Below are 17,030 nucleotides of genomic sequence, written 5' to 3'. Positions count from 1 at the left end.
CCCCCCCCCAACCCAACCAAAAAACCCCAAATAAAACAAAATCCCTTGGCTAACCTGCATGGGGCCTATTGTAACAGATACCTGTGCTCAGACATGGGATCAGCATACCTGCCAGAGGGACCTTCTCTTGCTTTTACAAGTCTTGCCATCTTGCTTCATAGTATTTTTTGTGTTTTAGTGCGTTCTTTTTCTCATTGTGCACGTTTCATCCTCTGGCAGTCATGTTTCACCCTCTTGGCTCATGTGTTCTGTAGAATTTAATAGTGTGATAACTTTTTGATGGTATTTCAAAGTAACCTATATAATTACTTAGCAGGCGTATAGTTATCCATTACTAAACTTTGTAGATTGCTTTACAGTTCCCTGGATATGTGGCCCTAGATCTTTAGAGTAATTTCTACTAAGTCCCATTTATTTCATTCTTATTAAATTTTGTGGGACTTTTCTGTAAGACTGCATCTTAATTTCTTTAACAAAGTTCCATTTGGGTTTTGAATTGAGGTAGTGGATGCTATATAGCAATAGCTGATTTGTTTTTTTTTTTTTAATTTGTTTATATCTTTTTCAAATGGGTTTTATGTATTGGGTGGATTCTGAACCTGGGATTATAACCACCCTCTCCTTCCTGGATTGCTAAATGAGAGGGGCTTGAGGGCTACTTATTGCAATTCTCTTGCTTGCTACAGTTGAACCTACTTAAATCTGGGCCCATCAAGAGCTGTGTGATTAGGGTGATCAGCAAGAAACTAAGAAGCCTTCTTACAGTGGAAGTTCTGGTACCTGTCACTGTTTCTTCACTCTGCCACAAGTAGTGATAGTAGAACACATTAGTGAAATTAAAAGGCAGTTAGAAATGAGAGACTTCTATATCCAATCAGACTAGCAGAAGTGAAAACAAAGTACTTCAGCACTGCCTGCAGTATAGCTGATGATCATCTAGCACCTGGTTCATCAGTTTTTGGCAAGTTAACTACTCTGACCCTATTACTGCAGGGCTGGCTGTGTGAGCTGCTCCGTTGGAAAGAGAACCCAAGTCCGGAAAATCGCACCCTCTGGGAAAACCTCTGCACCATTCGCCGCTTCCTGAACCTTCCCCAGCATGAGAGGGATGTGATCTATGAGGAAGAGTCCAGGCATCACCACAACGAGCGCATGCAGCATGTTGTTCAGCTCACTCCAGAGCCTGTGCAGGTCAGAGCACTTGCCTCCCTTTCAATGATTCTTTGTGTTACAACAGCTGTGAGAGGTAGGAAAAAAGTTCAGTTGCTTCAAGCTTACTTGACCTGCAGGTTGAGAAGCACCAATTTCAATTTCTCTCTCCAAGGTATCAGGACCAAGTTCTGAGAATTTTGTGTATAAACCCTAGTGTGTGTGTGTGTGTGTGTGTGTGTGTGTGTGTGTGTGTGAGAGAGAGAGAGAGCATGCACAAGTGCCCATGTGTTGGGATACAAAGAGGGGAAGACAAAGCAAATGATTTGTCTGGCAGCAATGAGGATAACAGTCAAGGGAGGGTTGGTGGGTTGGTGTTATGGTTATGAGTTACAACTCAGAAAATTGTCTAAAGTTGCATACATTTAGAAGAGGACAAGTACATTCCTCTAGTAACTAAGAACAGACTACCCAGAGTGTATATGTACATGTGTATATGTGTTTTCCTAAGAAGAGGGAAACAGATTTGGAACATGGATAGATGTTCTCTACCCACAATATTTTTAGACTGTCTGACAGTGATTCCAAAAGCATGTGATCCAAAGGCCAATGTTATTTGTAAAGCCCATCATTAGAAAGTGATAATGCCACAGGAAAGATAGGGGAGTAGGAAAGAAATGTGGTCCAGGAGTGCATTTTTTTTCTTGTGAAGCATCTAATAGTAAAATGTTTGGAGAAACAGTGCTTGCATGCTCACTAGAACTTGAGGTAATTGTAAAAATGACCAGGGTGGACACTTCTTTGAAAGGCCAACTTCTTTTCAGAACCTTCTCAATTGGACCTCTCATTGCATGTCCTTGGTTTACAAGTTGATATGAGCCTTAGCTCATTTGCTCTTAGTAAAATGAAAAGATTATCATTTTGGGGGAGCTGTGAGGTCCCCAAAATCATTCACATGTGAGAATGAGTATTGTTCCTTCCCTAGTAAATATTTATATATGTTGCAAAATCAACAATCAGCTGGTACTCTGCAAAGGCTCAAGACTGAAATAGCAGAATGTAGCAGATCTGAACCAATATGAAATGAGAACTAAAGGGAAGTTTATAGAGAAGTTTTCCACTCTGTGCTTTGCATGAGCCCCCTTCCAGTAGTGATTTGAATTCTAATATTCTAAGGTACAAGGAACGTCAGGAAGCGGTTATTATTTGTATGCCCAAAGCCCAGTAGTAAGTCAGAATTGGGGGCCTTACTGTTTTAAAAACCAACCAGCTTCTGTGGTTTTTACTGTTTTAAAAACCAAAAACTTCTTCCTTCCTAACCCATAGATTTTATGTTTAATTTGAGGTTTGATGCAGTCAGTTTGTATACCAAACTACAGGGGACAGTAGGTTGTTGGCAGGGGCAGGCAGGAATGACAGAATGTTTCATGCAAGTCATAAGCTGACTACATGCAGGACTTGATGGCTCCAAATCAGTTGAAAGCTCTTGCTATAAAAACAATAATCATCAGGAACTTCCATCTCCCCTTGATCTAGCCATTACTTTTTGGGTGTTGCAATAGGTAGGTCTTGAGAAGAAAGCAGAAAGGAGAGAGGCACTTATGGAGTAGTTCATCAGTATTTTACACATCAGTATGGCTGAAATAAAAATCAGAGTTCACCGTTGGGGATAGTGGATTCAAAGCACTGAAGAAATAATCTCTCTGTCATACTAGGTCAGTTATTTAAGGAGAGAGATTGATAGTGTCATGAAGAAACTTGAAGCAGATGAGAAGAAGTATGAACTTAATGAAAAAAGATCAAGATCTTTTGTTGGAAACATTAAAAGAAGAAAGGACATTTTTCAAGATAACAGACTAGGAAGAGGTTCTTAGCAGCTGCCTTTTGTGTGGATACAGAGAAGGGCAAGGTAGAGAGGAGGGTCACAGTGACTGTGGTAAGGCCTGGATGAAAGCTGTTACTGGCTGGACAGAATAGTGAGGTCCTCTGTTAAAGATTGTGGAAGAAGACATGACAATCTTTAGTTTAGCCTATTTCTTCCATACCCCGTCCTTTCAGTCTTTCCTGTTCCTGTGCTTTTGAGCACCTCTGTTAATGAGATTACTTGCTGCTCATTCTCTCTTTTCTGAGTTCTGTCTCTATTCTTTCTAAACAAGTTCACCTTTCCCTTTATTAATTTATGCACTATCCAACCATACCTATTTTTTCCACTTTTAACTTCCTCTTCAAATCTTATTGCTAGCTTCCTCTATTCATATACGTGAACAAAGAGAGAGACTTTTGTAAGCCATGGTTCAATCCCTCCAAATTCATAGCTGTAGGAGGTTTCCTAAATGCCTGTCCCTAGGGCTTGATGTTGTCTGACGCACCCATCCTTATATTGCTTGTAAATTTGTTGGAATTAGGAATAGTCTTTCTGCATGTTTATAAATGACAAAGTTTACATTTGGTACTGGGCAAATAATAGTATTCAGCACAGCTGGATGAGGTTACATTTAGCAGGTTACTCCCTTTTTTTAAGGGAGGGGAAAAAAAGGCTGAGGCTACCAGCTTTATATAATTTTTGACCATGATAGTCACACACAGGGGACTATTCTTATAATTGGAAAATCCTGGTACCAGCACTCATATCAAGTATAAGGACTTGAAAGGGACAGTTCGAAATAATGTTTCCCTGAGTTGGATCCAACTTTAACTGGTGACCTTGATAATTTACCCTAGTTTCAAAACTCTTCTGCACATCACTTTTCTGCATAGTGCATGTTGTCTCATCCAAATAACACGTTACACTGCATTGCAATGTGATGCATTTGTATTTGTCAGCAAGTTATAAAGCCATGGATTAATTATTTATTATAGTCAAAATATGAAAAATGAAGAAAAATAAATGGAACCATCTGGCAAAGATGTATAGCAAAGCTCTGGGGACTCTGGGATACGGTTGATACATTAGTTTTGTGTTTTGGGGGTGCTGCATTTTAAAGCTTTGTTTTTCCCATCCAGAATTCCCAGTGGGTTCCCAAATGGCATGCTACCAGTGTAGGACACAGAAGGCTTAGTGTCCGCCCATCCCCTACTGTCAAAAGAAATCACGGACAGAGCAAATTTTTTTTTTGGGGGGGGGGGAGGAGGGGTGTTTATAGCTTGCATTTTCAGTCTTAGGGGGACTCTAGATGACAAGATTTGCTTTTGACTTTGCCATGAGGGTCATTATTAGGCAATTAGCCATGAAGAATCAATGACAGCTAGCTTAAGAAATGTAAAACTTAGGCCCTAACACTCATGACCACTGGAGATTTTGTTACACTTTACATAAGGGTAGGGGCTTTGGGCCCCATATTCTGGCCAGACTCCAGTTTGAGTAATTACATTCTGCCTATCTAAAATTCCCTCTGTAGCATCAGTGGGAGAAGCTGCTTTCGCTCTCTTGGTGCAGACCCCCTGCCACAATCCAACTCTGAGCTTCCCGCATTTTATCGGTTGGTAAAACAATCCTATGTATAAAGCTATTAGAATTTTGCTTTGTGGGCTTCTTTAGGGAAGAGCAATATGTAAATGTATGCCATTACCATTCAGCCCTGGTTCTATTATAAAGATACCTAGAAGATGAAACAAATACCAGCAGTTTAAATGTGCAAAGATACACAAAACCATAATGGAGTTGGGTGGCCTTTCTCACATCTCTGATTTGTTTCACTTCCCTCCCTTTCCCTCCTTTTATAAAAGGATCTCATATATAAGCAGTAATTAGTGTTCAGGAGGTGAGAACCAATAAGTGGTTCAAGCACTAGCATTGCCACATGGCTATTCAAGTCTGTGCCTTGGCTTGGTCCCTTCCTTTCTAGGCAGTAAAGAGCAGATGGAGCCACCAAAATAAACAGAGCCTGAGGATGGAGTGCCTCATGTCGGTGGCTAGTATTTCTCCTACCCCCAGTAGACCTCTCAGCATCTGTGGCTGTGGACTGGATTCCCTTATCTGTTCCTAAGAGTGGAGGATTACGTGGCCAAACAAGACGCCCTCAAATTGAGTAATTTGAAAGAAAGAAAACTCTTCATGCAGTTTTCTGGCTAGTGTTGGGTGTCTAATGTGGGCCAGTGCTAGACATGTAACACCTAGACACCCTATAAAGGGTGTGTAATATGGGCCAATGTTAAGAAACAGTGGAAAGATTAAAATAAACCCACAAATTCACTTCTTAGAGACCATGTAGATTTCTCTGTGCCGTGTGCTCTCTAATTTACATGTTGACTTCAACATTTTGTAACTTCATTTCAGGGAGTAGATACCAGTAAATTACAAGTAACCAATCTTTGCTCTATAATATCAAGGGGAATGTGTTGGTCCAGCTCTATGGAAGATCAAGTGAGAAGGATTTTTGCTCTTGATATGTTAGAAGGATTCTTGCAGGAGCTAGGTGCGTTGTGTCTTTTTGGGGAGGATATAGTTCTTGACCCTCAAAGGAATAAATTGCACTTTTCCTATGCATATTATTAGTATATAATTTTTGTTTGCTTATGCCATCTGAGGAAGCAACCTTCTTGCCTCTTCTCCACTGGATTCTCTCTGCTGCCTATATTTAAGCCATGTAATGATATGCCTTCCTGTTTTAAAATGGAAATTGCTGTAGAAGAATTTCCTCCTAACGCATTTAGAAAGCCCTAAAGCCTAAAACCTCATTTAGAAAGCCCTAAAATGGGCCCTGTGGAGCCTGGTGGTGTGATGGTATTCTCTGGCAACATAGAAGGCTAGGGAAGACATTTGGGAGTCCACAATTGGATCTGCTGGACAGATTGCATGCATAATGGCCAATCTATGGAGTCCCTTTCTTTTACTTGTTCATACAGTGGCTGCCTTGTTGGTCTGCTTGCCATCCTTCTAGGCTGAGGGGATCGTTCTTCCTTTTCTGTCTATCGTTTCAGTCCCATGAGTTTCAAAAGCCATGGATCCTAGGATAGCCTAGGGAAAAATACACATGCAGCTATGCTTTCAAAATATTAAAGCTAGGAAATGCTTAAAGTAGGCAGAAGTTTGGGGGCTCATTAAAAGCACTTTGGAACACCGTAAATCTATTTTTCCTCCCTTTTCCCTTCTCTTCTCTCTTCTGCCCTATCCAGATGACCACTGCAGAGGACAAGCTCTTGCCTAGTGCTTTAATATGGGGCTAATTCATTGTTAATTGCTGGGGCAGAGACACCTGACTCAGTTGGGAAAATGATGAATCAAGCTGTTGTCCCTGGAGTGTCAGGGTGGATAAACTAGTCCTCTAGAGTAATGAGCCACTGCTGCAGCAAAGCACCTGCTATTCAAAGAACAAGGAAACCTTGCATTTCATTTTCTGCATAAGCTGTCAGACTCATAGGTACATATTGATTTAAGTGTAGTCAAATGTCGACTTGAAAGAAGAAACAGGAATATATCTCACATGCTTTCTGATGCACTGCTTTCAATGAATGATTTTGTCTAATGAGATGATCTTTTTCTTCAGTGCATTGATTTTAGACAAATCTGGCAATTTATAATATCTGAGATCATAAATCTTGAAGGAATTATAGTAAATAAAACATAGTGGAAAGCTGTCCTGTAGGACAAGCTTTTTCATTAGCCTGTTATTTAGAGTGCTGAAATTGTTGCATTCTTTGCATACACAAAAAATGTCATAAAAGAAAATGAAAGAATAATTTTGTCATTTTGTGAGGGGGAGGAATGGAATAAGTGTTTCAGAAAGGACAGTGAAATATATAACCCCAGAATGTGAGGCACTAGTAAAAATGGGTCAAGGCAAGTGGAAGTAGCAATCCAGTGAAACCTTTATCTCATAGTCTCTGAATAGATGTAATAAAGAAGAATATATGCACCATAATAATTTAACCTAGTGAAGTATCAGATTTTAAATGGCAGTAAAACTAGAATACACTAGCTAAACAATACATGGCATGTAGATTAGAAAATAAGTGAGACCCTGATAAAATACCTCCTCTTAAATAACACTAACACTTCACCTATAGTAGGTGAGAAACAAATCAAAGCAATATTTTTCCATCTAGGAAAACAGGGTGCAGATCATATAACATGATCTGGGCAGTTATTTTTATTCTAATGTTCACCTGGGCAGGACAGTAGACTTTTGCATACTCTAAGTCTGAAATGGGTTGTTTGAGCAACTTGGAAAAATGGCTGCTTTTCCAAACCAAAGAAGTGTTCTTGGTAACTTGCTGCTTATTCTTTTACCATGGCACCTTGTGCCATGCCCTGGATCTGTTCTACATCTGTACTTGAATTGATTCTCTTATTCCTGTTTTGCTTCAACTTCCCCCAATATCATTTTCCCTCCTTCCCTCCCTCTCAGGACATACCAGGACATTTACCTTTCATTTCCATGTCACCCTTTGGGACTGTGGTGGCCAGCCTGCAGCACATGTGCCACAAATGGCACAGGCAGCCTCTATGTATGGCAGTCACCAGATTGAGGAGGGGACAGGAAGCACAGCAGCAGATAGGGCAGGAAGCAGAAAGCAAGACTGATCCCCTTTTCCTGCCCAGTGTGGCACCAAGGGAGGGTGCAGGTCTTTACTCATAGCACACCTGCCAAAAAGGTTGGCCCCCACTGCTTTAAGAGATTGTACTGTCTGCTCAAAATGTGAATGTGACATAACTGATAAAATAACTCTGTCTAGCAAGCCTGGATATATTTTACAAGTTTGTATTGTTTTGGCAATATGGCTATGTGACCCAGTCTCAGAAAGCTTTGATGCTTTGATTTAAGTTGACTCCACTTAGCATATTTATGTTCTTTTTGATTTTGAGCTCTGGGGACAAATGTGTTTCAAAATTTAATCTGTCAATTTTGGACCCAGAGAATTACTAACCCTAAATGTTGTTATGCTGTTTAGAGTTCAGACTATGCTTGCTCTTCTCATCTCACTAATGAAACTTACGTACCTTTTCTATATCATCGTCCAACCTAAGGGACTGAAAAACACCAAAAAAATTCTGTGCAGAAAATTTTGGAAAAACACAGCTTTGGTTAATTAAAATCAGCAAAAGTCATCCCACAGGCAAATAGTAGTGTGTGTATATATATGTCTGTATCTCTCTTGAGACTAGGGAAGGCTTGGGTTTTTTTCCTCCCATTTCTTGGTGAGCCCCTTAGTGCAAACTAGGGTGAAGGGATCACAATCTTTGAGTAACTGATTCCTTTCCTTCCTTCCTTCCCTCCTCCATAATCATCAAACAAAGCTTCCATCAAGGTTAATATGGAAAAAACCCTGATATTGTTGCTATTCTTTTATAAGCAGCATCCAGTTTATCCGGAGAGCTGTTACAACCGTAAGAGAATGGACCTTCTTTATGGCTTTTTCCATTTTGGACAATTACCATGCAGTAGCTTAGTCCGGTTGTCAATTTATTCACTGCATACTAGCCCCCGTTGGGATCTGCTTAGCTCCAGCAGGCACAGAAATTAAAAAAAAAAAAACTTTGGGAGAAGGGCAGTGAGTGAAGCTTGGGTTTCAGCCTTCCAGAGATCAAGCAGGTTTTCTGCCTTTTCTGGTGGTGGTCCTTTAAATTATACTGCAACACCCAGGCTAGGGACAGAAGTTGCACATAAACCGGTTTAAGTGATCAGAAACTGGTTTAACCCATAGCAGAACAGAAGTTCATTGCACATAAACCAGCTTCAAAATGGCCAAAACTGGTTTAAGATAAACCTGGCTGAATGTAGTATCAGACTTAACTGATTGAGGTCAAACTGGTTTATGGAACTTCTAGTCCAGACCCTTTCTTGGTTCAAGTTAAATCAGTGTCCCCCCAGCATGCTTTGCAGCCCTGGGTGGGCTGTGCTGTCTGCTCCAGAGAGCAGGGTTGTTCCTGCCCCTCTGCTCTCTAGCCAGAGCAGTGATGACTGGCTGACAGGGGGGTGGGAAACCTGGCTGGGGACTGAGCTGGGTCTGCCTGAGGGAAGGGAGCCCCTGCCAGACTTTTCCCCTCTGGAGTGGAGGGGGCAGGGGCATGGGCGGAGTGGGGCAACAGCCCGAGAGGGGCTGCCATCCCCAGGCAAACCTTGGCTGGGGTCTGGGAGGGTCTTTAATCCTCCCCTTCCCCAGCTAAGGGAACAGGAGAGGGACTGCTTAGGCTGGTGTGACCAAAGAAAGCAAAGAGCTACATTTACAAATGGCAGGAGACCATCAGACTCTACCCCATTCCACCTCTGGAAGAGACTGAAGCAAGCAGTTGATAAGGGGAGGGGGTATAATTCCCCTCAGCTTCCCCAGGCTATGGGGGAGGGTGAAGAGGCTGGGGAACCAGGCTTGTCCCCTGCCCCCTGTGAGCACAGAGCCAAGCCCTGCAGGACCAGACTGAGAGGTGGGAGGTGTTGGCAAAGACATGGCACAATCATCACATGCATGTGCTGGAGACAGGAACAGGAGAGAGTCACAGACAGCTTGAGCTAGTGTGGCCAAAGAAAGCCGAGAATTACATTTACATTATAAAGCAGAACCTGTAAAAGTTGAGACACTGGAAGTACCTAAGCAAGGATTTCCTGAATACCTGGCTGTAAGGAGACACTCTGCCCTCAGGATTACATAAGACGTATGCAAGACTTTATCTTGTCTTTTTGGTTTATTACATTTCATTTTAAGTTAGACTAAGCTGTGTGTCCTCTCACTGTGTTTTACTGGGCTGTATCTTAGCTTAGGCAAAGGTTTTTGGTTGTTCTATCATGTGCTTCAGGGTACAAAGTGCTGTGTTCAATACATGCATGCTTCAGAGAAAGGACTGCTCATGTTTGAGCTTTCATGAATTCAGTGCCACTACCTTCCCCCTCTCCCCCCTCATTCTGGCATCAGCTTCCCCGCCCCCCCTCAAGTAGGGAGCAGGGGTGCTGGAGGGGGGGGTGGGGAAGAAGCCTGGGCCCCACCCCCAGGCAGATCCAGACTGGGTCCCCACCCTTCAGTGGGCTAGCCTGGGCTGGTGCCTGGCTACAACCCCTCCTCTGGAGCAGGGAGGAGAAGGAAAGCCTTATAGTTTCATAGTAGCTAGGGTCAAGAGAGACTTGAACAGATCATCTAGCCTGACCCCCTGCCACAAGCCGGAATGAACTGCCACAGGCAGGAATGAATGCTGGGTTCATAAGACCCCAGGCAGGTGATTGTCCAACCTCCTCTTGAATTTGCCCAAGGTAGGGGCGAGGACCACTTCCCTGGGAAGTTGGTTCCAGATTTTGGCCACCCTAACTGTAAAATATTGCCTTCTGATCTCTAACCTAAACCTATTCTCCATCAGCTTATTACCATTGTTCCTCTTCACCCCAGGTGGTGCTGGGGAGACAAGGGCTCTACCTATTTGCTGTTGATCTCCCCTGATGAGTTTGTAGGCAGCCACCAGGTCCCCCCTCAGCCTTCTCTTGCTGAGGCTGAACAGGTTCAGGTTCCCTCAGTCTCTCCTCATAGGGCCTGTCCTGCCCTCTCACCAAGTGGGTGGCCCTCCTCTGAACCCTCTCCAGGCTGGCCACATCCCTTTTGAAGTGCGGCGCCAAGTACTGGACGCAGTACTCCAACTGAGGCCCGACCAAAGTCACATAGGCTTGAAGGGCTTCTCACTTCCCTTCCCTTTGACAGTAGGTGGCAGGCATGGTCTAGCACCCTCTGGCTTTTGGTTTGAGGCATTGCAGGCATATGGCTGCATTTCTTGAATCAAAAGTGAATGTCTGTTCATTTGCTTATAGTTTCAATCTATGCAGCTTAGATTATCCTGCAAAGACTGAATCGATTCAGCCTCCATCTTTTTGACAGTCTGTACTTAGCCTCACATAAACATTTTGGGGGTACAGAAGAAGGCATAAGTATCCAGCATGCTCAGGATATGTAAGGTTAGTAGGCACTTTAGAAATTTTGATCATGTTTATGTGGAGAAATATGTGTATATTTAAAAGGATGGTTGAAAGCTTGACAACCTCTCAGTGGAACTGTTTTATCTCTACTGCATGCTTTCTGGTGTTTTTTTACAACTCTGTTACTTCTCCTTTTAGGAATCAGAATCTCTTTACTTGGAAAAAATGTGGCTATTACTGTGGTTGTACATCTTAATGAATGCTTGACTACTCCACCTTTTGATGAGCTCCATTTGAACATTTTTCTGACAGTCTACAGTAGCTCAGAAACGTTGCCCCACTGGGGCTTGCATGCATTTGACAAAGCCAACAAGCAACACATAAGAGACAATGAGCTCCTTATATTAGACTCTGAGGTATCTGCTAGAGTTTCTTGTGATTGATAGTTATGACAATTGTAGTAGAAAACCACTGCATTTTGACTACTATAGCCAAATGTACCTACTGAGCTTTCTCAGCTGTTTCTGTTTAGTGTGGATATCTAATGAGGCTGAAAAGTGCTGCTGATTTTTATTAAGTTGAAGTCTGCAGCTCTCCTTATAAGAGCACACTTTCAATTAAAGAGAAGCTGCTTCAGTTCTAAGATTATGTATTTTTTTTATTACTCCATTTGACCCTCGATTTAGGGGATCAGTTAAACCAGATAGTTTTGTCATTTCTGAGGTTCCAAATTCAGTCTTCCCAAAGCAAAGTAAAAGACCTTGTACCTCTCAGTATTTGATTGACCTCCTGCAATTGTAATGACATATCTGTGTTATCAAGAGCTCTACGTGGCTGGGAGTTTTCTAACAGGTGCCTGAGTTCAGGTGGATTAGGACCAGGGTTTGAAGTGAGATGGATTTATTAGGGGTGCTAGCTGGGGGCATCAGTACCAACATTTTACACAGGCTGTTCTTTGTGGTTATTTTTTGAAATGATATGGAGAGTACAGGTATGAGAAGCCCCACTTGAAAAACTAAATTCATAGCTGAATTTTAGTTTTCACAGTACCAAGAGATCTGCAGGACTGGTTAGAGTGACATGTTCATGCCCATCTGCGCTGACAGGTCACCTCCATTCTACACTGAACAATCTTAGCCCAAGCTCTGATGTCCCTGACCTCCCCCCCGCCCCTAACACACACTCCCAGTTTAGTCTAAATTCTATAGTAGTGTGAGGATGTGTGAAAATGTGCAGCACTTGATTATTAAATAAAGACCATTTAATTTTATTTTTTAACTTGTGAAGTAAAAACACCCGTGATAAAATACAAGCATCTCTGGCTGAAGAGCTGGTGGGCCAAGCTGCAAAACTCTTAATTTTCTTGCAATTGCAAAAAAAAAAAAAAAAAATATTCTATTTAATTTTGATTCTTTCTAAATAGTTTTTTTACATGCTTGCACGTAAATTTTTGTGACATCAGCATTTTGAGTGTGCAGTTCAGTGTAGTAGAAACCTGTAGGACACCGACCAGGACAACCTGAGACAAAGGTCAGTAAATCTGGCGTTCTCTTTATGGGTATGAAAATTATAAAAATCAGTAAAGCAGGAAAAAACTAATGTACTATAGTATGTGAATGCCTCCCAGTATTTATTCCCACAACATCCTGTATGGTAGAGAAATGCTATTATCATCACATTAAACATGGGGAATTGAGTCATGGTTCTCATACAGATATTCAGTTTCTCCTGGGAGATTCAAAACTCTCCCAGGAGAAACCACAAGTGTCCAGATGTTCAGCCTTTTTCTCCCAGAGTAAATATGACCACTCCAGGAGAAAAATTACCTGGGGACAACCAGGGTTAAATCACTACCAGGAGAGTTTCTGTGGGAGAGCGAATGTCTGTACGTAATGAGAACACAGGCTGACCATGGGCAGTCTGGGGCAGTCATTTGGGGCTGCCGTATGGATAGCTGCCAGCTGTCTCCAGGCAGACTAAGGGAGCCTGAAGAGCACATTGAGATGTATGCACAACCCATCCCCAACCCCAGCTGCACAGTGTCAACACTGCAAGCTCTGAACTTTTCAGGCCCTCAGGATTTGTGTGTGTGTACATGCAGTTTTGGGTAAGTTTTTCTACCAAGAAAACAAACCTGAGATAATTCTTCCATATTATTTGATTGTGTGTAGGCAGGTACAGAGAGAGTCTGGATTTTTCTATATTGGTTTTGCTTGTTAGCATGACTGCACATCTGCCCCAGCTTTGCCTGCTCCAAACCTGGAAATGGGACAGAAGCACTGTCTGCAAGAACTCTGGAGACAGATCTTGAGAAAAGCAGCTTGTGGGCTCTCCTGGAGTGACTTCATCATCCCATTTCTAGGTTTGGCACATGTGGCATAAGAGCCAGGAGTATGGTGAATGGTGCATGACAGAGCAGTACTCCCAAAAGCATGGTGGGAGCTGATTGACTTGCACCTGGCTTTGAAGATTTTCAGGCTGGGGTTTGAATCACTGACCAATCCTTCCTCTCTCTTGATTATCACTGCTGTTTCCTTGGTGGTGGCTGATAAGCAAATGTCTAAAATTGTAGCTATGCAGAGACCAATTTTAATGAGGTGTGTATTCCACATACATGGTTAATGCTTGTCTGATTATGTACATATCAAAATGGAGATATTTTCTGCATGTGCTAGTCTCATATAGTATATCTAAACAGTATAGAAGCCTGCACGTGTGCGCACACATACATTCTCACATTCATCTATGTTTACAGTAGTTCAAAGAATGTTCTAAAATATCTTAGCACGCATCAGAAGTGAAGCTGTTTGAGAGATCCGTACTCTGGAACAACAAAGGCTACATTCTAAGCACAGATCACACATGACTTTAATAAAAGGCTTTAAAAATAATTAGATAATTTATTTAGAAAGCTGAAATTCACTACTTATGATCATTCTTCTAATCCTAAAAGGAAGTAGGTGCCCAAGTTCTGCATCTTTCAAATTCATTTCCCCTGCTTCCACCCACTTTCTTATGTTTTCAATTACAAGCTAAGGGCTATATTTATGTATAAATAACTAAATAAATACAGTTCAGAAATGGATAATGTTTTTGAGGTAACTCAGTTTTTGGGAGCCTGAGCTGATAGCCCTGAAAGGGGCCTGATTATTAGAAAAAGTTAAACATCAATCCCCTGAAGGAACCAAGCCTTTATAGTGTCTCAAATTGAGGCATCCAAAATCACTAGTTACTTCTGGGGGATAAAAAAAAAAAACAAAAAAACCCAACCCAACAACATAGTTATGTATGTGCACTACAAGAAAAACATAATAAATCCTGGAATTGTCTTGGATTTCATAGGCCACATTATGCCACTGATCTAAGACCAAAAGACCTCTGGTTTTCAATTGGGACCTTATCTTTGTAATTACATGTGTACTGATACAGTAAGAAATCTTTTTATGTACCCCCACTGGGTTTTCTGGTCGTCTTTATCTCTGCTATGTGTGCATGTGTGAGCTTGTGTACACTTAAATAGGCTATGCCCATTTTTTTTGTCTTTCTCTTGAATCCAAAGCCTATGGGTGAGGGGGAGTAGGAAGGTCTCCTTTCCTCCCTGCCCTACACTTCACCCATGCAAGACACTACAAAAAGATTTGGAATTATTTCCAGCCTGATGAGGGGATTTAGCCACACAGTTTAGTAAGATTTGTATACATAGGTGTCCTGATCGGGTTTGAACCTCTAAATCCTTTTGTCCTACCTCTTGCTTTAGATGTAGAAAAAGATGGTGGCCAGAATCTTTTCATACTTTCTGGGAATCCTTGTACCTATCTGATTACAACTTTTGTGGCTTTCATTCAATATATTACAAAAACCCATTGTGACAACTTAATGGCTATATAACTGTGTTTCTCCAGCTTTATTATGAAGTGGTATGGTCTCAACTATGAAGTTATCCAATTGTATGAGAAAGAAACAAACATATTAACATTCAAGGATTCAGCATGCCCCTTAAAAGATATGTCTAGACAGCATTTCACTAGTTAAGTGCTAAGTTATTATTACTATTTATTATTTATTTCCTTTCCAATTTTCCTCTTACTGAACGAGCAGGAAATATTTTTGTAGCTTCATTTTGGAAGTGAAATAAATTTATTCCCTGTGGCATTTGAAATTTTAATAATCCACAATAAATAAAATCATATCTAATAACATAACTGCTTTCAATTGGCAACGTGATCTTCTAGATGCATTGCAAATGCTGAAACATAAATAGTCACAGCCTTTGAAAGCCCAGTTCCTATTTGCTAAATATACTTGGCTTGCTTTAAATTCCTTTATGTGCAGTCATTAATACAATACTCTTTGACAGCATTTAATTAAAGTGCTTTTCTCTATTAAATTCATTAAAACTTTTTTTTATATACAACTGTTTCCCAGACACTGAATGTTAAGGACCTGTAGACCTCTCTTTAAATAATTTCTCTCTCCTCATTGTAAATTGTTAATTAAATTTAACTTAGACTATTTAAAGATGGCTTGGAAAGGAAAGCCACATTTGAGGATATGGTCTTAATCATGTCTGATTTATTACAATTTTTTCTGTATAGCCATAGAGTATGCATCATTGTTTTTTGATTGTTGCTGTACATTAAGCCAGAACCAAGTAAAGATATAACCTAAAGAACTAATTTCCCTTCCAATTTTAGAATTTGCATTTTTTCAGTGTAGTTCCTCTGCTTGACAGTATTTGCATGGGAGAATAAGGAGGGAGTGGTAGTTCAGTATTAATAGATTATTGACAGTTTAATGTCTTGGCACCTAGACAGCACATAAGGTATAATATACAGGAAGCTGTATGATGTGAGAGCAGTCAATAATAGCATATTCAGTCAGAACCTTTCAGTTAATTGCTGGTTGACCTCAAAGTTTTGCTTTAGGCAGAACTGTCCTTAGTTTAAAACTAGAACCACCAACAGGGTATTCAGAGTTTAATTTTGAGTGGTCTTTTGTACAGTAGTTCAAGGGGAAGGGGGTGTATGTTGTTTGTTCTTACTTGCAGGATTGCAATTATGCTAAATAATTATTTCACCTGAAGCTTTAAAAAAAAAAATGTAATTTGTATATCTAGCACTTTTTGAGTGTACTCCCCTCACGTATTAGAGATGTAGGCAATGCTCTGTACTAAATAGATTGGTCTTAAAGGATAGGGCCAGACCTTATAGTCCTTCCCCACACTAGTGCCACTACCTCTGATGGTAAATAAACAGTAAAAACTTCAAAACCCGGCCCTGAGTTCAGTTGATAAGCAGGATACAGTTGTAAACTGGTGTCAGGAGAATTACAAAAGGCTCTAATCGGAGTGAGCTTTCTCCAAAGCAAGTTAAATACAAGTGGGCTTTTTTTCCGGTCCCTGCATAGACAGCAGTATATTAAAAATATTTAGCCTGACTTTTCCATGTGCTAAGCACCGCAGCAATAAAAGAAGCACTTGATACCTCTCAAAAATCATATCCAGTGTGCTATACAAGTGAACTGTGAATGTTGATATGCTTGTTACTCTTCACAAGTGCAAAATGGAGCTTGGTTTGTATTTAGTTCCTCTAATTTCTGTACTTAGCTTTTCTAATTTTTTTGTACTGCATATCTTGATAAGATCTAGATAAGTTACAAAGGCAGGCAGGCAGGCAGGAAGCCACAAGGGCAGTCTCTGACCCTGACTAACTGTAAACCATCTGCTATGTTAGGGAGGAAAGCTACATGGAAAACTTGGTTAGAAACTCTAGTTGTTTTCTTTTCCTTCAACTCTTGACTTCCTATGTATGTGCGTTCCTCGAGAGATCAGTATGGATCAGCTACAACAGTCCTTGTTTGAGGCCAGCTAGTTTGGGTTTGCTCATGACAATGACAACTCCACTGGAAGCTTTAAAAGTAGGGCTGGTTTAATTTACAGTTAATTCTGTCAAGAGACATTGTTTCTAGCACATAGATCTTGTGATTGTCTTTAACCATTTATCATGCACTTTAACTTTTGGTACTGCTGAATTTAGTATTAATGTTTTTATT

General features: G+C 41.0%; 1 protein-coding gene across 5 annotated transcripts in view; it reads left to right on the top strand.

The window, feature by feature from the left end:
• The window catches only part of SATB2 (SATB homeobox 2), a 168,116-nt gene that overhangs the window by 134,573 nt on the left and 16,513 nt on the right, over positions 1–17,030 (top strand). For 3 of the 5 annotated variants that reach the window (XM_006029768.3, XM_025211265.1, XM_025211268.1), the window contains one exon: positions 994–1,191. In XM_006029768.3, the coding sequence (XP_006029830.1) occupies positions 994–1,191 (198 nt within the window). Of the gene's footprint in view, positions 1–993; positions 1,247–11,177; positions 11,345–17,030 lie in introns of those variants that run through there. The other 2 variants (XM_025211267.1, XM_025211266.1) reach the window with 2 other exon arrangements.

Source organism: Alligator sinensis, unplaced genomic scaffold (assembly GCF_000455745.1).
Source record: "Alligator sinensis unplaced genomic scaffold, ASM45574v1 scaffold258_2, whole genome shotgun sequence".
NCBI lineage: Eukaryota > Metazoa > Chordata > Crocodylia > Alligatoridae > Alligator > Alligator sinensis.
This window is presented reverse-complemented; position numbering and strand designations above follow the sequence as displayed.